This window comes from Drosophila biarmipes, chromosome 2R, assembly GCF_025231255.1.
Source record: "Drosophila biarmipes strain raj3 chromosome 2R, RU_DBia_V1.1, whole genome shotgun sequence".
NCBI classification, from domain to species: Eukaryota; Metazoa; Arthropoda; class Insecta; order Diptera; family Drosophilidae; genus Drosophila; species Drosophila biarmipes.
The window spans coordinates 15,169,240-15,193,017 of record NC_066615.1 but is presented as its reverse complement, the minus strand read 5'-3'; the positions used below and the strand labels follow the sequence as shown (position 1 = coordinate 15,193,017).

Sequence of the window (23,778 nt, the reverse complement as noted above, 5' to 3'; positions counted from 1 at the left end):
TAAGCGAGAAAATTGCTTCTCCAACACGAGTATACAAATTAGGCGGATAATCGACAGTAAATTACAAAGGAATTCTTTTCGGGGCTCTATAATTTGGATAATTGTTTACAAAGTGCCCGAGTCCGGAGGAAGAGGCATCTCCGAGTGCAGAGTACATAAATCAACATCACAGGCTTCCTACTAAATCGCTCGCCGTTGCAGAGGAAGGAAAAATAAATAAGGCGATTTATTAAAATCAGAAGCCATAAACCATTCAATTAAGTGAGTTCCCCCCGGGAACATCGAGCCAGCCACATAGGCATGTGAATTATAATTACGCCCATTGAAATGACCACTTTTGGGCAATTAAAATTTGTTTTTGCACCTCATAAATTGGCGAGTTTTCATCCATAAATCAGAGACAAGTTGCCAGTCTTTATTAGCACTATACATTGGCCGATTTAGATATTCATCTTGTGCTTTCCCCATAAAAGCCATCGTACCTTGGCACGCAATCAGCTGGCCAGCGATGACCTAGCAAATTGGCATTTAAATTTTTAACTGCATTTTTATGTGGCGTTCGCAACCCTCTTGCTACCAATTTCTTGGGCCAAATAAAATAAGCCGTAATGCAATAAATTAAGCTGTTTTTTCTTGTCGACCCCTCGCCGATTGTCTGCCGGACTTTGGGCCATAAATTAAACCTTTACCAAACTCCGAATACGGCGTAAGCCGTTTGGGATAAATCTCCGGCTTTTGTGGGCGGACACGCAAATCAATCCGGGGCCTGCAGTTTAATAACCAGCCCAGGGGATTAACTGGTGAACGCTCCTTTTTATGGCCATCCTTGCATAAATAAACATATTTCTCGAGGCGTGCCAAGCAAATGTCAATGTCAACTGGCGTCGTTCGGGCCTTGGTTTTCCTTTTCTCGGGGTGGTGGTGGTGGCCCAAAGGGGCCCAAGCCAAGGCTAAGTTTATTATGCCGCGAAAATGCAGGCCCTCGAGGGTGAGTGCCGTAACCCTTGCACTCAAACACATACAAAAAAAGGAAAAACAAAGAGCCAAGACAGAGTACACCCACCAGCACAGACACACAATGCGGGCCACCTTGTGTTTTACATTTCAAATGCTAGGCACAGTGCTCCCTCGAAATTACACAAATCGGGGAGAAGAACCCTTTTTTTTGTACTTAGTCATAGATAATGGCTTACAAATTTGTAAAACCGACAGTAAATCATAGCTCTTAAAACTTGACCACATGTTTAGGTGTCAAAAAGTATGCAACAATACATTTTAAGCTCCGAATTTATTCATATCGACTACAATTACTTGTTCACTGCATATTCTTAGACGCCAAAAACTTCTTTTAGAAGTGATTTTAAGACGCCAGTAATTTTATTTTTAATATTTTATTTGTTTTCTTTTTAAATTCAACCACTAAATGCAGAAAATATGATTATTATAAAATACTACATAATACAACATTTAAAATGCATTTAATTCTCTTAATACCTATGTAGCTTCTAAAGTATAATTCGAAATGATGATGTATTTAAGTTCTTTTGGTTTTAAATTATAAATAAACTACATTATAAATCAATTTGTTTCTTATTAAAAATAATTAAATTACTTAATGAGTTGATACTGCATAAATACCTTTCCGAAATTTTAAATATCTCATGTAGTCTATTAGTCACAATCAGATATAATTATATCTCAAATTTCATTTGCAATGACGTCAACTGCCATTTCGGTTTTTTTTATTAATTAAAACTATTAGGTAGCTGTTTATTTTCAGAAGAATATTTAATAATACAATTTTTGTTGGTCAATTGTGGCTACCTAGTCGGAAGTCCATATTTTTAGACTTCTCTGTAAAACTAACTGAAACAAGCCAGGGCAAACTTTCTGTCAGTCATTCAGTCAGTCAGTCAGTCAGTAATTTATTTCAATTTAGTGCGCGATTCTTCTGCCTGAGCTGCAGGTCTCCTGCACTTGAACACACTTTACAGCGGACTGTCTGTCGCTTCGGGCCGCTCATGTTTCAATGTCAGAATGTGTGGGAGCGTGTGTAAGCGGGAGTTTTCCATATTATTATTTATGAATACGACTTTGGCTGACATTTATATTTTGTGGCAGATGCCGGGGTTGTACGACTAGAAGTGTAAGGGCTTTGGCTTCTTGTGAGAGCACTCTTCTAGTCTTACAACTGCTTCGCCCAGGGCCAAAGGCAAGGAAAGTGCAGTAAAAGTGGGAAAATTATGGTCAGGTAGTAAACGGGATTATTTGCTTTTTCGCGAAAGCTAATAGAAGAACAAGGCCGGAAGTTGGGACCTAAGTGCATTTTTAGGTGCATTAGAACATGGATATGATTCTATTAGCTCACACACTCGGGTTTTATCACCTCCAGGGGGGAACATCAAGAAAAAGCATTAAGGGAAACGGTAATTGATGGTGGAAATGATGGATGCCAAAGAATGTTAAAGGATGCCATTGATCCATTAAGAGGTCCTTGGCTGCACGGGACCATATTAAGGCTATCTTAAAGTTGATGTTAACATTAATGCAAAGAAAGGTAAAAAAAAAGTCTTCAACTTTTATTTCTTAAAGCAATGCTACAGATTGGAAACAAAAGTTAATTAAAGTAGGAGTACTTTTGATTTTTAATGTAATACACAAAAATTAAGATATTAAATAATACTCGCATGGTTTGCTTATTATAATTATTTTCAACTACATCAAAATTCGATCACATCGCTAAGATAGAGTATACCTAATCAGCTCCACTCTGAGTAAGAGCGAGTCACCAATAACTCATGGAGTTTAAAAATATAGGAAAATACTAAGATGATATTGTATTGAACCTTATATCTTATCAATTTGTTTTCGGTGCAGTTTTGGCGATACTAAAACTTAGCTTCGTGTGGTAATTAAAGCTAAATATAGCCGCACTGCGGGTATCAGACCAAATCAAAGGAAAACACTAATCCATAATTCAGACTTGGCAGAAAGCCGCAGTCGGGGCAAAGTGCTTAAAATAGAAATAATAACAGACACGCCAGCAACAAGCGCAAGGAAACCGGAAAAGGGAAAGGAAGGGGAAAAGGGGGAAATGCGAGGGAAATGACAGCCCGCCGGGCGGGGAAAATAAACAGAGAAACACTTAAATTAAATTGCGAACTGAGCTTAATGCACTTAAGGTCGGGACATGCCCGGGAAGAGCTGCGAAAGTGGGCGGCCTTTGTGGGCCACTGCCAATGTCAGACAGACAGACGGATTCCATTGACAGGTGAGCAGTGCGTTCGGCTTTCCCCGCCTTTCCGCCCCCGACTTTTCCCGGGGCACTCGAGCACGCGCCCGGGAAAAGCCAAGAACTGAGTACCGAGAATCGCGGCTTATGCAATGCGGCCAACGAGGCTTGACAGTTTGGTTTGGTTTGGTTTATCTGCGTTTTTGGCCCAAAGGCCTCAGTTTTCTCTCTACCTCTGCCTTCCTGCCATGCAAGGCGGCCATTAGTGACGTTGGCTCGCCCGAAAGAAACTCCTATTCAATAGGTCTCCTTCGAGGAAAGAATATTTAAATATGAAGTTGGCAAGCAAGTTTATTTCCTTGGGGACTCTTTCCGTTTTCGTTTTCGTGGATCGAACTTTTATCTGCAGAATTTTATTGCTTGTTTCTGCCTTATCGTTGTTTTATTGATTTAATTTGTTTGGCCCGCGGCCGCAAAGTATGGCATATTCAAAAAGCAGCTTGGAAACGCCAGTTAAAAAGTTTTCTTGTTTTTCCCAACCGACACTTGGTAGGCATTTTGGAACATGGAAACTGAAAGTTGGATTTATTTTCTACCCAATTGCGGTTATTTTCTATTTTCTTATTTAAAACTAGTTATTAAAAACCTGAAAGGTAATTTCCTTGGGTGAAAAATACGTTTTATCTTTTCAAGTGAAATTGCAACTCAAGCTTAAGCCATAATGATTTATTTCTTGGCTCTAAGCTGAGGTCGAAATGGTTTCCCATTTATTTAAACTGTTCAATCTGAGATTTAAATATTTCGTTTGCAAGCCGGATTTCTTAACAATCCATTGCTGTGGGCTCCTCTTTTATCTGAGCCATTTCGAAGTGAAGAGAATTTATGGCTGAAAAAGACAGCTGCAAATGGAATCTGGCTTCCGAGGAATTTTCTTTCTTTCTTTACTTGTGCAATTAAATGGTGTTTTGGAAATTCTGCGCTAAATAGAAAGTTTTATATAATATTAATAATGTATAAAGGATGTAATAATGTATTAAAGGTAAATAATATACAATTTGGCATTCCTTAGCTGCTCTTTCCATGCATATCTAATTATTTTAGTAAAGTATCTTCTCAGCTTAACCCACAGCTCATTACACAATTTATATTAAAGCCGTAACTTAACCCTCGGCACTCAGCGAACATTAGCTGGCAGTTGGAGCGGGGCCAAAAGTATTTGCCATATTGCACTCTGGATTGCAAAAGTTCTTGGCCAGCATTCCGCCATAATCGTATAACTACGTATACAGTTCTAGCACTTCCTTCTCCAACACATATATATGAAAAAACAAGGACAACAAAGGATGTTTGAGGGGTGTGTGGGTGGTGGCAAAGCGGAAGAGGCTTGAAGCCATTGCAGTGGGTGAAGTGCAATTTCCAGGCCATAAAAAGGCTGGCCAGGGGTAAGCAGAAAAGTCCTTTCAGCCGGCCTTAACGAAAGCGTTTGCAGGTAATGGCCATCATCGCAGCCGGTTAATGCGGGCAACTTGTTCCTTTGGCAGATAACACGAGTTCCCAAAGTCCTCGCGAACATTGCGGAAAGTTTCGCTGCAAATTAAATGAAAAGTTAATATTGGCAGTGTGTCCGATAAACAATGGGGACACAGTCAACAAGTTAGTCCTCCTAATGCGATTATTGCACAGTGTCAAATATCTTTAATAAACGGGATTTAGTCTTGGTTTTAACAGGTGTATCAAAGAAGGCATTTTTCAATTCATCAGTTCATTTTAAAAATTTTTATTTTTACTGCATACTTTTAGGCACCTTTAATCTCTCTTGTTTTCGGTGGCCACTCGTAAATTATCTGTGTTATTCGTAGCATACTTCTAAGCTTTTTTCAAGGTGATTTTAAACCCCTAGAAACTTTTCTTTTTTTATAATGCAAACACTTGTTAAGAACTCTTAGCGTTCTTCGCTCTTCAAATTCAAATTAGTGGCGATTTTCTTGAGTGCCAAGAACAGTGTGCATTGCGAAACTCATTTAGCGGCAACAGCTGCTGCAAATTTATGCTCACGGCTCTTCTATTCTGAGCGTTGTTTTAGCCACCGCGGAGCAACCGCCACAAACTGTCAACGATTCCCACCGCATATTCATCCGGATGGCCATAAAGCAAGCAACCGAGCTGGCTAAATCCCAGCCAAACAGACGCTGTTCAAAGTCCTCTTGAGCTCAGCCGAGCTTTGGTAAATTCCTTATGTAATTATTGTTAAATTATTTGCTCTAATATTAATTTGCATCTATTGACTTAAAGTCTTATGTATGCATATAATAAAATCCCCTGAAGGCAAAGCATTTTGCATATAAACCAGCGTATATGCGGGCATTAGGTGTATTGATTTTATATTTAAATTAATTTTCAGCTTCTGTGAGCACCTGAGAGATTTAAAAATATTAATTTTAGCACCGGAAAGTATGCAGTGGAAAATGTATTTTTTAATCCTTACGAGCCGGCTCTCTCACTAGCAAACTTTATTTTTGTATTTCTATGGCTTTTGACCAATTAAACTTTCATTCCCGCACAATAACATTCTGTACGACGCAGGAAAATACACGATTTAAGTGGTTTCCCAAGGTTTATTTAAATAGTGGCCCCTTTGGTAATTATTTTTTTAAGTGCTCTCTCTCTCAGACGCAGTTTCTTTCTTTTTTTCCGCCCGACATCATCTGCAGCATCGCCTTAAGCCCCGAGCTTTCCATTCCTTTCTTATTTTTAGTGCCGCCCAGCCGCGAGGCAACTGCAGACGTGGGTTGTTCAGCAATTTTGTTTACATTTCTTGTTTTTCTTCTTTCCGCTGGTGTATTTAACTCACAATGACTTGTGACAGGGGCGGTGTCAAGCGGCGGGGGCGGGCAGGGGGTCACTTGGGGGCCGCGTGGAGGTGACACGTCCTGTCTCATTTCAGCTGCGGGGAGTCCCCGCACACACGACTGCAATGTCGGGGCTTCCTGCGCTGCAGTGCGACTCCCGCTGCGACCATTTCTCACCCGGAACCCACCACATGTATGCGCACCCGTGTGCCTTTCTGGGGGCGTTTCTGTTTTATGCTATTAATTTGACAGTTTCAGCTGCGCTGACAACTGGCTTTTCCCCAGACACCGAGCATAGCGCTTAATGGCGGCAAATTAATTGTTGTACTCCCCGGCTCTTCCCCAGATAATTGCCCAGCATCCAGGCTTTTTTTGCGAGGACAAATAACTAAAAGAGGAGAGAACTTAGAAATGGATTCAGCCGCTGCCGCCGCCGCCAAGCGCGTTCAAATCGAGAAGGCCCACAACTTTATGCGCCAGTATCGCGATCCCGAGTCCAGGGAGCTCAAGAAGCTGTCGGCCAACCAGTTCATGGATGTGTGGGCGCACTACGACAAGGATGGTGAGTCCTAACTATACCATAACTGTCATAACTATTATATTTATAAAATTTTATAAGGCACCAGCTTCATAAGAAGTACCCCTGGTCCTTATGACACGAACAAAACGTGGCTTACCACCCACGGGCGCTATAAATAGATTTATATAAGTATTATATATTTTTTTAATATTAAGCCCTTATTAAATAAGCTTTTAGTTATTTAATTGCATGTGCCATATCTGTCATCACTGTACAAAGTATTATTTTGTTCTCCAGTGACCCTAGCTTCTGGGCAATTTAACTTATGGAAACCATGTTAATATTTACAACTTCTATAGCCTTATTTGGCTAGCAATAATAGAAATGAAAATGAACCCTCTATTGTTACTTTCTCCCTTTGTTCGCCCCAGGAAATGGCTACATTGAGGGCACCGAGCTGGACGGATTTCTCAGGGAGTTCGTGTCGAGTGCCAATGCCACAGACATCAGTCCGGAGGTGAGCTTTAAGTGGATCTCGAGGTTGGTCAACGGCATCTTAATCTTTCTGCTCCAACCCGCAGGCTGTCACGGACACCATGCTCGAGGAGCTGAAGTCCTGCTTCATGGAGGCCTACGACGACAATCAGGATGGCAAAATCGATATCAGAGAGGTGGGTAGTGTCCACCTACGGCGCCCCCAGGACTATCGTTTACCGTCCCAAAACTGACCCACCGCACATTAAGACACAAATTTCGCTTTGATGGGGCCACCACGACGTATGCGCAATGTTGTCTGCATGGCGTTTTGTATTCGAAATGACATTTCCTTCGGTCGCGACGAGTCGTGGTGGTGCCTCCATTGCCTTTTCCAAATTGGTTTTTAAATGTCTCGACCCGCCCGAGTCCCATAAATTATTGGCATTTTCCCCTGAAACTTTCTGGCAAGGTTTTTCCCGAAAAAAAGTTTTCTTCGCTCTCCCTTATTTGGTGGGGGCCACATTAAATGAGTTTTTAATTGAAGTTGGACCAGCAGCAGCGGCACGGACTATTGAAAGGAGATTTTTCTGTATGGCTTGCTTTTTTTCTCTCCCACCAAATAATAAAGCACTCTGGGGAGCGGGCTGGCACAATGGACTTTTGATAAATGAGCGCCCGAAAAAGAAAGTTTCTGGGCAAGAAAAGTGAAAAGTTCAAGTAGCCGGGCCCCCATGGATTGCTGATTAAGGTCTGCTCGCAGTACAAAGGGATCCTGGCATTCATAATTCATGTTGTACACATTATGTATACGCCACGTCGTGCTTCGATTGCAATGGCTGTGGGTTACATTTCACTGTCAACAGGGTTTTGGCTCGGGGATAAACCTTAATTGCGATAGTGCAGTAATTACCAGCGGCAAATAAAAATGTAAATTCCACAGCCACGAATTATAAAGTTTTCCCGGCCACAGCTGATTACTAGTGAAGGGTGAAGGCTTCACAATTCGACACTTAAATTATGCCACAAACTTTTAACGAATGCCTGGTGGCGAAACTTTTCCGCTTGCTCGCTAATTAAAGTGCCGGGGAATTTTCTTGGTTCTGCACCCAATGCAGCGTAAAACTAGAAGACCCATTTAGTTCTCCTTTTAACAACCCGATTTCATTGTCAAGTCACGCATTGAAACAAGAGGAATTCTTTTGCAGCTCGCCCAACTTTTGCCCATGGAGGAGAATTTCCTTTTGCTCTTCCGCTTCGATAACCCCCTGGAATCCAGCGTCGAATTCATGAAGGTAGGTGCAGGTGACACTCGGGAATGCCAACCCCTGAATCCTGAATCCTGAATCCCCAATTCCCCAACTAATTCGCAATCCCCTCTCGCTTCGCATTAAATTAGATCTGGCGCGAGTACGACACCGACAACTCGGGCTACATCGAGGCGGATGAGCTGAAGAACTTCTTGCGCGACTTGCTCAAGGAGGCCAAGAAGATCAACGATGTGTCCGAGGACAAGCTCATCGAGTACACCGACACCATGGTGAGTGGTCAGAGATCTTAATGTAAATTATCCCAACTTTGAAGCTGGAACTTGAACTGCAAATACTAAATCAAATCGAACACTTTTGGTTGCATTTTTCGGGTTTTCGTTTGAATAATTTACACTATAAAATATATAAATAATATATAAAATATTTTTTAATTGTCTCTATTAGCTTTTGAATTCAAATAATGTTGTTAAAAGAAATCTTTTATGTTTATAGGTATATCAATTAAATAGGCAGTAAATCGAAAAAATAAAAGAAAATAGAAAATGAAATGAAACATAAATGATTTATTAATGAACTTTGACTGTTTAGGGAATAAAAAAGAAGACATCAAAGTGTTCATAATTGATTAAATCTATTTTTAAATAATAATCATTTAATCAAACACATAACTAGAATGCCTAGACAAAAACAATTCCCTCTAACTATGCAGATCATTGACAGTTGCCCTAATGTATGCAATTCACACACAATGGTGTAAATTATTCAGTTTCCCAATTAGCAATAATGTATGCCCAACCTCCGTCCTTTCAGCTCCAAGTATTCGATGCCAACAAGGACGGACGTCTGCAGCTGTCGGAAATGGCCAAGTAAGTGTCCTCGAAGTGGCATTCCAAATTCCAGGCAGCAGCCAGCAAACCAACTTATTTATTGCAGATTGCTTCCGGTTAAAGAGAACTTCCTGTGCCGCCAGGTGTTTAAGGTAAGTGACAAGCACTTGGTATGCCCATGACTCCCAGCCAAGCCAGAAAACATCGTTCAACCGAGGAAATTGCCATCGGGATATCGCGGTTTTCATGAAATTTAATATTAAGAATTTGCCTAAGCGAAACCGACTCGGCTTGCCTTGAAAACAGAACACGTTAGCACCTAGGTTAGCCTGGTTTTTGGTTTCTCACTAGCTGCAGCCTTTACTAAATAACTATTAAATAGCTTTGCAACTAACTCAATCAGCAATGCATTTTTATTTAGTTTCATGATTTATTTAACTATTATTTTGGGCAATGTCTGTGCCGACGGGGGGAAAATAATTTATATGCCATAGATTTCACTTGAATTTGTATGCTATAACAAATAAATTGAATACCAGACACGGAATTAAGGTGGCCTAACAAAATTATGTGTATGAAAAATACACAAAATCTGATTAATAATTATTAGTAGAAAAGCTTTCACACATGAGCAAGCAATTACCTGTATAAAAGCAAGGCAATATTTCTATGCATTCCATTGCATTTTCGTTTACTAAAAACAAATAAAAACCGATTGTTCATTCAATAAAAACTTTAAAAAGAAATGGTTTGAAAGGGAAAGTACTAAAAGCAAATAGGATTGGATAAATGCATTTTTCCCCAAGTTCTAAACCCTTTTAGTGCCTTTCCCTCCCGCTTGACAGATCAAAAAAAGAATTTTAGAAAGAACAAAGCCACTATTTACTTTTCCTTTTCCTGTCCAAACAAATTCGACACTGAATGCAACATTGGAAAGTTGTGGCCATAATAAAAAATATATTCTTGATCCCCATTTGGGCGCCGTCGCAACAAACAAAGCCATGGCCAAGGCAGAAATAGCTGTTCCGCCGAATAAAAAAAGGAAGATATATTGTCTGCAATCGTAAAAATAAGCGAAGCAAAATGGCAAAGCTCAGCTGAAACTGGCAGGTGCTTTCGCCCAATCTCTCCTCTGGCTTTCTTTTTTTCGGCGAAATCAAATGCGTGGGAGCTGGCGGAATCAATTTCCGAGAGCAGAAGCCTCCTTGTTCCCCAGTTTTTGCTGAAGCGTCAACAGATTTGATGCGATTTGAATTGGGTTGTAAAAAGAGGGGATGAGAGGCTAAACAGCAACCACTGCATAAACAGAAGGTGGAAAGTCCCCAAATGGCCGGCCATTAAATACTTTAATATTAGTTTGCCTCAGACACAGATACCCCGGCAATTAGCAGAAGAAAAGCCATGTGGTGTTTGGGAAAACAAACTTTTTGGCCACCGCCACCAGATGTTGGGGCTTAAAATTCCCCAGGGAAATTCTACGAACCCATTTGGACTTGGAGAGCCGAAATGCTGATGCTGCCAACTGCGGTTAAATGAAGCACTGTCATTGCATTCGAGGCGGCCTCCGAGTGTCACGTAACTTCCCGCAGGCCAAAACTTGGCCAAAAGTGTATGTACTTTGAGCATGTTCTCCGCTCTCGCATTTTAAGGATTTTGGCAAGGAGTGGGGACATCCCAAGAATCCTTTATGTTCTCTTCGCAGCAGCTGCTTCAAGAAGTCCGCACGAGAAAAACGCCCCAAATTTATGCAGGCCTAAGATTGATTTTTTCATCTAGATTTGTATTAGACATGGGTGGTAAGGCATTGACATATATTTATTAGGGAAATAATGAAATCTATTTATAGACCTTATAGTAGAGAGCGTAATCCAAGATAACACATTCAAAATTGGTTAATATTTGAAATATTTTTGGAATTATACCATGTTTTCCAGGGCATAGCTGATGGGGAAGTTAGAAGAGGTCCCCTGTACAAATTATTTATAATACTTATAATAGGCAGGCGGAAATAAATGTTGAGCCCTTCTCAGCCCCGTAAACTCCCAATTTGCTGAGCCAGCCCCTTCGAAATTTTCCGATTCGCGTTCTCCACGCCTTGAGCAAACGAAAACTCTTTCTTTTTTCCCGTGTTCGTCCTCGTGTTTGGATTTCCTTTTTGCTGTTTGCCACACGAACCACATCGCCACATATGTACCATCCATGGAGGAGCAAAGAAACCACCTCCCTTCGGCTGTCGGCGTTGTTCTTGGCAATCAAGTGGGCTAGATCCACAGAAAAATGGTCTGGGGATGGATGTGGAAGGGGGAGATCGGAGGGCATCGAGAGCTCTTATTGTTATTTGCTGCAAATGTACGTGCTTCAGTCGCATTGACGCTCATTCCCATTGCTCATTGGCAGCAGTTGCCGAAAACTTGGATGGGTGGGATATCGGGGGACTTTTGGGGGCAGGCGCCACCTCCAACAGTGGCATCAAAATCAAAAGTGTTGCATTCAGCCTGTACTCACTTTGTATTGGTTTGGATTGCCATTCGATTCCCATTGCACTAAATCACTTTGTTGGCACACCCACGCGCTGTTTCCAAACCAAGCGGAAAATCTGGGAGGGGAGGCTAATGAAAATTGGCATTTTCCATGTGGCATACCAGTCCACTATTTGCCAGCTAATTATTTGGGGCTTCGCAAAGTTAAGAGATAACTTTTTGCGGTGGAAATACTTTGCATACTCTGAAATGGAAAAATAGTTGGCAAAGCTGGGTGATTTATTATTTAAAAGTATAAAGCTTCGGTTTCAACAGGAGAAATTTAATATTAACTTATAAAATAGAAAATTATAATAATGATGAATTTATTATTTTCGTTTATTTTATAATTGTTTTAAACATAGCAATACTGAAAAATCCCAAATAAATTATATATAATATATATTTTTGAAATTTGGGGTTTTGTTTTAGGTTTTTACTTTACAAGGTATTTTTGAACTTTGTTTTTTATTTTTAGATTTCTATACTGGCCCCTGGTTGATTTCCCCATTTTAAAGGTTCTTTTTTATATAAAACACATAGGTTATCATCAGAAAACCGTGTAATTCTTAAGTTATTTTCCCTTTCAAACCAAACATGTAAAAGTCAGCTTGATGTGAGCTTAAATCCTTCACGCTTTCCAATTCCGAATGGGAAGCTGGTGTAAATTCAAATGCATCTCGAATGTCTCCCCAACGAGATATTTCTGTTCCGTGTGGGCAATCCTTCCCGGGATCCGAGGAGGGAACTTGGGCAATGTAGCGATGTGCACTCAGTGGAGCGGCAGTCCGAGCGAAAGGCAGCAGAAGCCGCAGGATTGCACAACGAACAATGCTCGGTGCTGGGTGCTCGGTGCTCATGGGTTGCATGCCGCATATTTGCTCATTGTTACAGCTCGCAGCACAAACGACATTTTATTTGGGTTTTATTGATGGCCGTGGAGTGGGCAGTGGGCGGTGGGGAGTGGGGCAATCGGGCGGATGAGTAATGCATAACAATGTAGCGGGACAAGTTGGATTTTAATCGAAAAGCCCCGGTGCGGACATGGTGGCTATCCCTCAGTTCCAAGCCACTGAGTCCCGAGTCATGAATCCCGGGGAATGCCAAGGCAGCCTCTAAGGGCACCTGGCTGGCGGAGATATGCGTATGCACCGCACTGTAGCAGCGCACCACCGTAAGTCGGTCGTTATGAAGTGCCATAAAAATGCGGACAGCCTGGGCTCAGGCAGCCATAAAATAGGCATTTCCAGCACATTTAGCCAAGGTGCAGTTATTACTTTTATATACAATTTCTTGGGACCATAAAAGCCGGGGCTTGCATCAGCATTTTGATAACCGCAGAGGGGCTGAGAGGCCGAGCTATGTGCAGGATATGCAGGATACTCCAGGGCCACTGCAATGGCCCCTAAACTTTTCGCAGGAGCCGAAACTTCTGTCCCCGGGCAGCTACAATTATGGGGCGCACTGTACTGCTGGCTGGTGGCCAAAAGTGCCAGAAAGCGTTATGCTAATGCACATCACGTATTCGCCGCATGCACCGCAACGAGCAGTGACATAATGTGCTGCAACAGGAAAAGCCAGTGGAAATGGCAGCAATAGGTGTGGACAGGGCGGGGACACTACGGCAGGACATTGGGAAAAACAACCCGGTACACTTGGCTTTTTGTCAGTCGCCTTATTTCTAATGTTTCACGGTTTTTGTGGTTCTAAGTGAAAACGTGACGGCGCGGCACAGACAACTCTTCAGTTCAGTTTCTTATGAGTTCCGAACTTACAACTAGTTCGATTTCTTATAGCAATCAACCTTCAAAGCAGAACTTTTGCTCTCTAATTGGTAATGCATATGTTCAACTAAGCGTATACTTAATATTCTCACTCTTAATTTAGCTGCATCCAGATCTTAGATCTTTTAGCTTACTAAAAATAACTAAAACTCTAGCCTAAAAACATATATACAATTTAAACATAAAGGGTAATCAAAGCGGTTGAACGAGTATTGTTTATAAAAAGAATTCCGCCTTGATTACTCTTAAACAAGCAATTTAATTTTAGTTTACAACCTTTCTAACTTTCTATATATATCTTTTTCGTTTCCCCCGCCTACCTCCTCTATGCCATCTGTATCTATATGAACATAACAATATACTATATATCTCTGCATATACTTCTATAATCTTGTGCATTTTTATTTCGACAACCAACAACATAACAATAATCAAACTAAAAATAACAATTAACGACCTAATTATACCGTGCACGTGGTGTATAACATTTGGGCTGCCACCTTCAACTTCCGACTTATTTCACAAACGCAATTTGAAAACCAACTCTGAAACCGAACTAAACAATTACCGCAAATCAAAACTTTTTGCCATCTGCTGTATATACAAAAAATTTGCATTCAACAATCTGCAACCTATTGCACTGCCAACAATGAAAACAAACAAAAATATTTCGTAAAACAATAATACACAAACTATTTACATTCCTGCAAACAAAACCGAAACCAATGAAATGAAATAAATAACATAAAAAACTTATATGTATAAAACCACACACTAAAGGAGGGCATTGATGTAAGTATTTTCCACCTCATCACCAAGCATTCAAACAGTAATACAATTGCCCCTAAAAAGAATTCATGTGGGTATATAACGATTATAGACACTGGTGGCCCATTAAAGCTCTCAATAAAATGTTATTATTTTGTGCTTTGGATAATACTTGTTTAAATAGCCGTTTTTTGTTTCACTCTCGATGAGAACTCAAGAATCCCAGCCGATTGAATTCGTTTTTTCGTAGTTGGCTTGTTTTTCCACCCCTTTCAGCAAACAAAAAATATAAAAGAACAGCATAAGTGCTTTGAATGTGTCTTCTTGATGGACAGAAAAGCATGACTGCAGCATGGTTTGTTTAATTTGAGTGTATGAATCCTTTAGTAATATTAAAATAGAAATATATTCAAGTAAACCGTAGAGATATTAATATTTTTGTCTTTCCACTTGCTATAAAGCACTTTAAAAAGTCTCCTAAAAGTATGCCTCAATATTTTTATTTTGGAAGTCTTATTTTAAAGTTTACTCCAGCATACTTAAATACATATAACTATGTGATTTCAAAATACAGATATTTTAATCTTTAAGGGCGTATAAGTAAAAGAAACAGCAATACCCAAAAGTATGCAATAACTCATTGTATTTAGAATTGCAAATATACAATTTTTATGGCATACTTTTAGACAAAATCAAGTGACTTCTCCAGATATTTCAATCGTTAAAGGGTACTGCAACGACCCCACCCAAACTATATTAACTTGTTCTTGTTCTGGTGATTAATAAAAGCTCACTGCTTATTAGCGATAAGAAACTAAACTTTCTGCCAGTAAAAGTTTTGGCAATTTGCCAATTTTTAGGGTCCTCACTATGAACCTTTCTCCAGTTACAAATGCGTCCCCAACCACAGGGCAAGTCGCACCAGAGAATGATAGCTACGAGCTACTAATTAGACTTTTGATGGCACTGGTCCACCCCATTGCCCCACTTAACACGTCCGGATCCCAGGCCCGAGTACGTGAACAGCTTTGCTCCTAACGATGTGAGGTCCACGCAAATTACACGTTGATGCGGAATTCCATCTCCTCCTCCATGGGAACCTTTTGCATAATTTAGTCATTCGGCGCGGGGTCCCTGGGTGCGGGGAGTGGATATATTTTGTGGCTCTGCCATATGGATAATGGCAGCCGCAGGCTGACACGCTCTTCGCCACCGGCTTTTCAAAGTGTTGAAGTGTAAAATAATTACTTCATTTCATCAATGTGTTGGGCCGTATGCCACATCACATCACGTTCAAGGCGCAATTCTACTTAAGTAAGAGCAATTTGCCAAAGAGCCAGACCAGGCCAGGCCACAAAAAAGCCGAGAAATATATATATATATATCACTGGGTTCGTGTGAAATTCAATTTAAGGAGTTTAGCCACCGCCGTGTGGAAATGGGTTCGAAATTTATAATGCCCTGGCCAAGCACATTTTTTAAAGGTTTAGAGGTAAAAGGGTACCCACTTAATGGGTTTCTAATCCCGTTAAGAACGCAAAAAGAAAGCGCCAACTGCGTTTTCATGGCGCCAGTAAAACAAATGTTATCCGACTTTCCCAAGGATAAAGAAAACAAAACGTTAAGTTCCACCTCGCAGCTTTCCACTCGCACCTTTCACGCACTGGGAAAAACTCTACTAATTGGAATTTTATTTTAAGAGTTATATCTTTACAAACAAGTTCCTCAAAAAATATTAAAATATCTCGCAAACAAAATGCCACAGTGATAATTAAAATAATTGCATACTTTTAAGCACCATAGGAAATAGGAAATAAGTTTTTTTTTTTTTTTTTTTTTTTTTTTTTTTAATTAACATCTTTATTTAATATAATCCAGGAACAGATCTAATTAAAGCCTTTAACCTAAATGTTTTCTTAAGTAAATAATCTCTTAATTATAAATTATAATTAGTTTTCAACTTGGTATATAGGAGTAGATCAAATTACGACTAGTTTCAAGTAAATAATATATTCATATTAGTCTCTTAGGAGCAGCCCAAAATGTCTTCTTTTGAGCCTGCGAATTGGGATAGCCCCCTGTAATCTCCGGGCTAGACGATTACGGTGGGCAGTTAGACGGTCGTTGTACCTGCTTGAGAAGAACGATATTTGGTCTTCAACAAGACTCAGGTTTAGGTCATTGTGAAGCGTTTGGCCGCTAACGAACCACTCACAGCCAGTGATTTGTCTTAATGTTTTGTTCTGGACGGTTTGGAAACGTTTTCGGTGGGACGCAGCCGCCACTCCCCAAATTTGGATTCCATATCTCCAAGTTGGTGCGATGATTTGTTGATAAATGTGCCGCTTGCATCTTAGAGATAGTTTGCTTTTCTTGTTTAGCATCCAGAATAATTGGTTCCGCTTTAGGTTGCACATTTTGACGACTCTGGCAATATGTTCTCGGAAGGTTAGGCGTTTGTCCAGTGTGAGGCCTAGGTATTTCGCCTTAGTCGCTTGCTCTATGTCCACATTATTAATGTGGACCACCGGAGTTGTTTTTCGGCGTAACGTAAAGCAAACGTTTACGCATTTGCTTTCGTTGATTTTGATATTGTTCGCCGTGGCCCATTTCTCGAATTCGTTGAGGTAGGTTTGCAGCGTTTGTGAAGACTCGGTCTCACTGTTCGAGGAGCTGAGAAAGCAGACGTCGTCAGCGAAGCTGGCCAGCAGCATTTTGCTGTTGTCGTAGGTCATTTCTTCATAGCTTGGCTTGGGGATGTCTGCTGTAAAGATGGAGTACAGTAGCGGTCCTAAGACGCTTCCTTGGGGAACGCCAGCTGTAATGGCAACATTTGCAGAGATTGCGTCTCTGGACTGGACGCAAAAATCTCTGTTTGTGAGAAACGATCTGATGAGCTTAAACAGGTTGGCTGGCAGCGCTGTTTTGACTTTGGCTAGTAGTCCCGGGATCCAAACTCTATCAAATGCCTGTTGTATGTCAAGAAAGATGCCGTTGCAGTATTCTTTATTGTCGTAGGCCTTCAGGATGTGATTGACTACACGGTGCAATTGCTCAATCGTACTGTGGCCGGCTCTGAATCCGAATTGGTGCATTGGGATAGTATCATTGTCTTCTAGGTGTATTATAAGTCGGGAAGCTATCAGCCTTTCCATTACCTTCGATAAAGAGGGCAGGAGGCTGATAGGCCGGTAGGAGCATGGATCCTGTTCCGGTTTCCCTGGCTTTAGAATCATACTGATTCTAGCACTCTTCCATTTTTTGGGAAAGTATTGCACTCTAAGTATCGCATTGAATATCAATGTGATAAATAATAGTGCTCTCTTGGGAAGGATTTTAAGTACTGCGTTGCTTACTAGGTCATGACCTGGCGCCTTTCGACTTTTGAGGGTACGTATCATGTTTGAGACTTCTTCCAGACGGATATGTCTTATTGGAGGTGACATCTGGAAAGGGCGCTGTAGTATTTCGTTTATTCTGTTGATATCCTCCTCGGATGCGAAATTAAACGCAGTGAATCTGTCGCCAAGGTGTTCCGCAAATGTTTGTACTTGCTCTTCTAAGGAGCGACACCAGTTACCATTGCTGTTCTTCAGAGGCGTAACTTTCTGTGGCATTCTTTTTACTTTTTTGGTAAAGGACCACATATTAAAAATGGAATCATTAGAATAGTCCATATTGGTCAGCATATGTTCGAATTGCGCATTTTTCAATTCAGCCATGGCAACGTGAAGCTCTCTGGCGCATCTATGCCATTGAGCTTTATCCTCAGGACTGTGCGTTCGAATATAACGTCTTCTCAGTGCTCTCTTACGGACTAGAATCTCTGCAATGTTTGGGTCAATTCTATTCGAGTGGCGTATGAGGAAATAAGAATTTGTATAGATGAAACATTTAATTTGTATAATTGGGACCTCATTTTGTAAATTTTTTATTTAACCTTAAATAATGATTTTTCTTTCTATTAAAACTAAATATTTTTCCCAGTGCCCACTGAAAACTTTTGAACTTGAGGCGCCACCTTGGCCACGTTGCATAACCCCCAAAAAATTACAACTGCACGACTGTGTGGGAGTGTTTTATATGTATATAAAGGTGGGCTTACATATGAGGCAAAATAATTCGAGCAATTTGCCGTGCGCAAATGTAATCAATAAATTTCGTGTTTCCCTCGAGGAAAACACATCCGGTGCAATCGCGAATGAGAGCGACGAGTGCTAAAGACAAATCTGCTGTACCTGAGCCGTAATTCATATTAATTAGCCAGTGTCAACGGCAGAAAACACACATATTAATTGGCTGCATGTTTTATTCGGCCTAATTAGGCTTTGGCCATAAGTATAACGAATGAGCATGAATATGGAATATCTTTTTTATTCAGTTCCCTTGGGTTATTACTAAGCATGACTTTTCGTATGTCATTAAATCCCTTAAAGCATGTTTGTATTATAATTGCTTTTGTTTTGCATGAATTCGTGCCTTCGGCGCTTTGTATTTAATCTATCAAAAAAGAAATTGCACTAAAAGACAAACCTCGACCTGTAGATTAGGTCCCTAATTAAATAGGGGAAAAATACTATGATATCCCAGATAAGTCATTGAAAAAGTTGCAGAATAATCTGAGTCAAAATAAAACTTTTGTCACTTCCACAACATGTTGTTAAATATTTGCTGTACACAACACAAGATTTCAATTTTATTATGGATTTAGCATACTTAAAGCCTATAAAAATATTAATATAACAATATTTTCTTTTAACTTGTTGGTGAGTTCCAGTTTCGAGTATAACTTATAATAACAAGTTTTTGTTAACTTCAATGGGAGTTTAAAAGTATGCCAAATCTAGGTTGTACCCCAAACTTATAAATAAACATTTATGTAAAACTTGTATGTCAACAAAGATTTTTAGAAAAATATATAACAAATGTTTTTATTTTATATCCACAGGGCGCCACAAAGTTGACCAAGGAAGATATTGAAAAAGTATTCTCGCTCTACGATCGTGTAAGTAATCTAAATAATTAGGAATATTAGTTTTAAGGATAGTTAAAATATAAAATATCATTATGTCAACACAGGATAACAGTGGCACCATTGAAAATGAGGAGCTCAAGGGTTTCCTCAAGGACCTTTTGGAGCTGGTCAAGAAGGTGGGTACCCGCCAAAGGTTCAGTGAAGGGATTTTTAGCATTTTGGTGGTTCCAGGACGACTACGATGCCCAGGATCTGGCTGCCTTCGAGGAGACCATCATGCGGGGCGTGGGCACCGACAAGCATGGAAAGATCTCGCGCAAAGAACTCACCATGATCTTGCTGACACTGGCCAAAATATCGCCCGACGACGAGGAGTAAGCCGGCGGCTGGAGAACATACCAAGAAGAGATTTTAGCCAACTCTATTTTTGTCACCCAATCGAGGGAAATCCAGATGAGAGGCCAACGAGGGCTTCGAGGCAATTGTTTACTTTAGAGCTGCATCCACGGGGCGGCGAAGAAAAGATTTTGGTATCGGGGGAAGATCCTGAGCGAACTGGGATCCAAACCGAGGCGAAGCTATTGGTAACATAAATCTAATATAAATGTTTCAATCTTAAATAAATGTTTATCGTACGTTAAGATGTTGAGAGTATATTTCCCCCAAAGTCAAAACCGAAAACGGAAATCTATCCAATCAAACAATTTGCAACACTGAATCGAGCCACTTAAAGTAAACAATTAAGAATTGATAACATCAAGATCAGTACATCGATTTTATATTATATTATACATGTATTTATATTTTCTATGTGTATTTGCATAAAGTATTTTATTTAATTACCAATTAAACTCGAAATAAAAGTAGTTATACATTAAGGATACAAGATTTATTTGAGATTACCTAAGCAAAAACGTATGTGTGGCTACAATCTGTAGATAATTGTTGTTAATAATTGTGTCAGTATGCCCTAGCTCGGCAGCATAATAAGTATTCTTCTCGAAGGGTGGGTGTGCTCAGGCACCCCATTGTACGATGTATATCTCCCGCAAACATCAATCAATCAATCAAGAGCCACTTGCATCTGCCCGAGGGTGGACGCTGCTAATGCAGGTGAATGCAAATGCATCTCCCACCTGAACGTGACGCTGTCACGCTGAAGGGTGGAAATGTATCTGGTTAACGTTGGAGACACTCGTCCTTGCATTTTCCGCCCGAGGGCCTGTGTAAGAGGAGATTACGAGGTGCAGATTGGGGCCAGCTGGCAGCATTTCCACTCAATTTCCCTGCTTAGGCGAATCGGTAACTAAACCTAAACGAAAACTTAAAGTTAACCTACTACGCTATGAACTATCTAACTTTTTCAAGGTGCTATAGCTATATAAATTACGACTTGTTTCCGGTTCCTTTCCTGCCTTTCCCATTCCTTTCTTTGAAACCAAACTAATTGAATTCTAAAAAACTAACAATTAACTTAAGCTTTAAAACCAAGACAAACTGGTGCAATCTTGAAAGGGGTTTACCCAAGGATTCACTTTTAAAACTTCAAATATGATTTGGAAACCACTTGGAACTACTTTAAAAATGAAACCCTGAGTAAATCCGATTGTACACACCCGTACATGCAACAAAATGCCAACTTAACGTATAAATAACTAATTACGATACAACTCTATATGATAACATACTTATGCTAATCCTAAGATATTGTTCAAACCACATGCATGTAAAGCTTCGAAACTGACTTCTCTATATATATATACAAGATACCAATATCGAATATCTAACTGGATATATGTCTAATACTATGAAAATACAGAAGAAATGTTTTAATAAAGTAAATACAATCTATGCAGACATCAAGGGGTCAGCACTCCATGCGCGGTCTTTCGCTTATCTCCACCTTATAGAGGCCTTTGTAGCGCCGGTTGCGTTTCTCCTGGAGCTCAAGAAGATCATTCAGTTTCTTCAGCAAATGAGTGGCACTTAAAACGTTTTCGGGAGTAGATTCACCAGGATCCAATTCCGTGTTAAGGAGGTGGTTGACTTTGTCCATGGTTTTCTTGATGCGCAAACAGAAGCTGATGGATAGTTTTCATAGAAAGTACTTTCAATAAACCTGAGATATAGTTACCACTTGGCCTCCGTTGTTATATTTCCTATGATAAGCTTCCAGGCCATGCAATTCTGCAAGTGCCAGGCACAATAGCAACTCCCCAGAGTTTCCGTGAAGGGATCTTTCCATTCCTCGATGATCGCACACTGAGCTGGCGGAAACCTCACCTTCTCCACCAGCCAGGTGTGCCAGATAACAACATCTCTGTCCTGAAAATTCACTTCACTGCTCCTTGCTTTCAAATCCATGGAGGCAAGGCGCTGATGAGTTGCCATTGATGCCCTGACCTTGGGTTTTCTTCCGAAATGTCGCTCCAGGAAGGCAGCCGCCTCACTGGGTTGGTCATGGGGGCTAGGTTCGCTTACTGGACCCAGCTCCATCATCCCGTTTTGGAAGTTCAACCAGGAGGGATTCGCGCAGAAGGATCGAGTTGAGGCATCTGCATAAGTAATAAAGGTTTCGCTGACGGATTTTATTTTGGTGAGTGATTGATTGGAAAATTAATACGCAGTTCGACTTCTACAACTCTTACTTCCCTAAGTTCAAACTTCAGTAAGATTAACTTTTCAATATCCTTTTTATGCCCCAGCAGTATAGTTAACCCTATCTGTTAGATTAATATTTTTTCAAAAACTTAAAAAAATGTTTAAAAACACTATCTTACTATCAATGATATTATAAATCGTCATACCTTCTAACAATTACAATTTTATTCACATGAAAGGGATCAAGTTGACAGTACAGAAGAGAAGAAAGGCGGAGGGTCACATCAGAGCTTGAGGATTTCCCGTGATCGATCCTCCACTTTGATTCGCTTCCTCCATAGATGATATTCAACTCACCCGCTGCCGATGCTGACCACCAACTTGGTGATAGTCCCACAGCGGGGCGTGGCAATTTCTTTTCGAGTCATACGGGAAATTTTTTGGGGATATCTCGAAAGACGTACATAGAAAAGAGAACTAACAGTCGGAGACTACTAGCTTGTGCCAGCTTTCATGGCTTTCATGTCCAACTTCTGCTGGTAGGCCAGTCTCTGGAGAATGGTGGGATGGGTGTGGTGCCAGCAGGCATACCAGTTGTCGTAGACCGGGAAGCTCATGTGATCCGCATAAATCTTGATCAGGGCCAACCGCAATTGGATGGAGTAGCCCATGCGATGGGCAAAGCTGTCGGCGGCGTACTCAAAGCGACGTAGATTCCACAGCATGAGGACATTGGCCAGAGTGAGATACGGAGTGAGAGCGAATCTCAGGACAATGATGAAGCCCACGATGATGGGCATGACGCCAGGGGCGAAACCCACTGCCATGTACAGCTGCGGGCAGTGGAAGAACAGTCCAAAGAGTCCCATGGTGAGGAAGAAGTGAATCTTCATGATGATCGTGGCCTTGTAGAAGTGGCCGTGCTTCCAGTGACCCAGCTCGTGGCACACCACGCCCGCCACCTGCATGTTGGTCAGGCCCCTGCCCACCTCGTAGGGCTGGATCTCGCTGGAATCCTTTCCCTTGTTCAGCAGCAATGTGTCAAAGATCACAATTCTTTTCAGGCAGCAGCTTCCGTAAAAGTAGGCATTACTATACTGCATTGTCCGGGTCTTGATAATAAACACACGATTCATGGGGAAGCCCACCACGTCGCAGACGCGCTTCACCTCCGCGTACAGGGTAGTGCCCTCCGGCAGAACCACCTGTCGTCCAATGCACGGAATACAGCAGTAGGGCAGAAAGAAGACCAGCAGCAGGGTGAAGACGGCCCAGAAGAGCCAGAACCAGAGGAAGAAGTAGTAGCCAATGAACTTTACGCTCATCACAATGGCCGCCGCCAGCGGGAGCAGGACGAGCTGGCTCAGGAGAATGGCCAGGAGGCCAATGCAGCAGTAGAGGTACCAGGGAAACTTTCCCGACATCCCGTAGCGCAGCTCCAGCAGGCACTTGTCGTAGATCAGCACCGGCAGGAACCTCAGGCAGATGTAGATGGTCAGGTAGAACACGAAGATCATGCTGATCCAGATCTCCGCGGTGGTTACCTTCTGCAAGGTCATGACAGCCAGGCTCCAGAGGAAGGGATAGAAACCGAAGATCAGCTCACACAGCGAAATGGCCAAGTCAATCAGGATCTTCCACAGCTGCAGCTCCGTTTTGTGCAGCTCATAGATACGGGCACGATGGTAAATTTCCGGCGGAATGATTCCTCTCAGCTCCTCCGGCACTATGATCGCATTCAGACATACCAGTTGCTGGGCAAAACAGATGCGACATCAGTGGGTAAATCTGAGGACAACTCAGCACCACTTACCTGTCTCTTGGTGAGGATCAGTTCCCACACACGGTCAACTAACACGATCAGACATAATATCACCAGTACTATGATAGGGTCTACCTTTGGCCAAGTATCGTAGAATGCCATCAAAACTTATCATGTTCCCCCAACAAACAACAGC

The 23,778-nt window shown here is 41.2% G+C and overlaps 3 protein-coding genes across 5 annotated transcripts in view; 1 reads left to right on the top strand and 2 right to left on the bottom strand.

The window, feature by feature from the left end:
- LOC108036494 (calbindin-32) overlaps positions 1 to 21,076 on the top strand; it is a 26,402-nt gene extending 5,326 nt beyond the window's left edge. Inside the window, exons 2-13 of one of the 3 annotated variants that reach the window (XR_007764120.1) lie at positions 6,428 to 6,643; positions 7,033 to 7,118; positions 7,183 to 7,272; positions 8,284 to 8,370; positions 8,475 to 8,615; positions 9,157 to 9,212; positions 9,280 to 9,325; positions 14,257 to 14,268; positions 19,193 to 19,249; positions 19,324 to 19,395; positions 19,451 to 19,803; positions 19,862 to 21,076. Coding sequence is in view for 2 of the 3 variants with exons in the window: in XM_017112685.3 (XP_016968174.1) it covers positions 6,493 to 6,643; positions 7,033 to 7,118; positions 7,183 to 7,272; positions 8,284 to 8,370; positions 8,475 to 8,615; positions 9,157 to 9,212; positions 9,280 to 9,325; positions 14,257 to 14,268; positions 19,193 to 19,249; positions 19,324 to 19,395; positions 19,451 to 19,597 (945 nt within the window). In the remaining variant the exon portion in view is untranslated. Of the gene's footprint in view, positions 1 to 6,427; positions 6,644 to 7,032; positions 7,119 to 7,182; positions 7,273 to 8,283; positions 8,371 to 8,474; positions 8,616 to 9,156; positions 9,213 to 9,279; positions 9,326 to 14,256; positions 14,269 to 19,192; positions 19,250 to 19,323; positions 19,396 to 19,450 lie in introns of all 3 variants that reach the window. The other 2 variants (XM_017112685.3, XM_017112687.3) reach the window with 2 other exon arrangements.
- On the bottom strand, positions 21,034 to 22,326 carry LOC108036495 (uncharacterized). Its single transcript, XM_017112688.2, has 3 exons — positions 22,178 to 22,326; positions 21,354 to 21,797; positions 21,034 to 21,300 (listed from the first exon to the last, which is right to left on the bottom strand). Exons 1-3 carry the CDS (start codon positions 22,246 to 22,248, stop codon positions 21,087 to 21,089), a joined length of 729 nt encoding a protein of 242 aa, XP_016968177.1. The 5' UTR covers positions 22,249 to 22,326; the 3' UTR covers positions 21,034 to 21,086.
- On the bottom strand, positions 22,024 to 23,778 carry LOC108036492 (CAAX prenyl protease 1 homolog). The gene is made up of 2 exons (XM_017112683.3): positions 23,634 to 23,778; positions 22,024 to 23,574 (listed from the first exon to the last, which is right to left on the bottom strand). Exons 1-2 carry the CDS (start codon positions 23,742 to 23,744, stop codon positions 22,315 to 22,317), a joined length of 1,371 nt encoding a protein of 456 aa, XP_016968172.1. The 5' UTR covers positions 23,745 to 23,778; the 3' UTR covers positions 22,024 to 22,314.

What these genes read in the sequence shown, in the direction of transcription:
- LOC108036495 (XM_017112688.2), bottom strand. Translation starts at nt 22,248, where the DNA reads ATGACTCGAAAAGAAATTGCCACGCCCCGCTGTGGGACTATCACCAAG. An exon ending in GTGGTCAGCATCGGCAGCGG is followed by an intron (nt 21,798 to 22,177) that starts GTGAGTTGAATA and finishes AAAATCCGTCAG; the next exon opens with CGAAACCTTTATTACTTATG. An exon ending in ATAACAACGGAGGCCAAGTG is followed by an intron (nt 21,301 to 21,353) that starts GTAACTATATCT and finishes ACTATCCATCAG; the next exon opens with CTTCTGTTTGCGCATCAAGA.
- LOC108036492 (XM_017112683.3), bottom strand. Translation starts at nt 23,744, where the DNA reads ATGGCATTCTACGATACTTGGCCAAAGGTAGACCCTATCATAGTACTG. An exon ending in TGATCCTCACCAAGAGACAG is followed by an intron (nt 23,575 to 23,633) that starts GTAAGTGGTGCT and finishes TGTTTTGCCCAG; the next exon opens with CAACTGGTATGTCTGAATGC.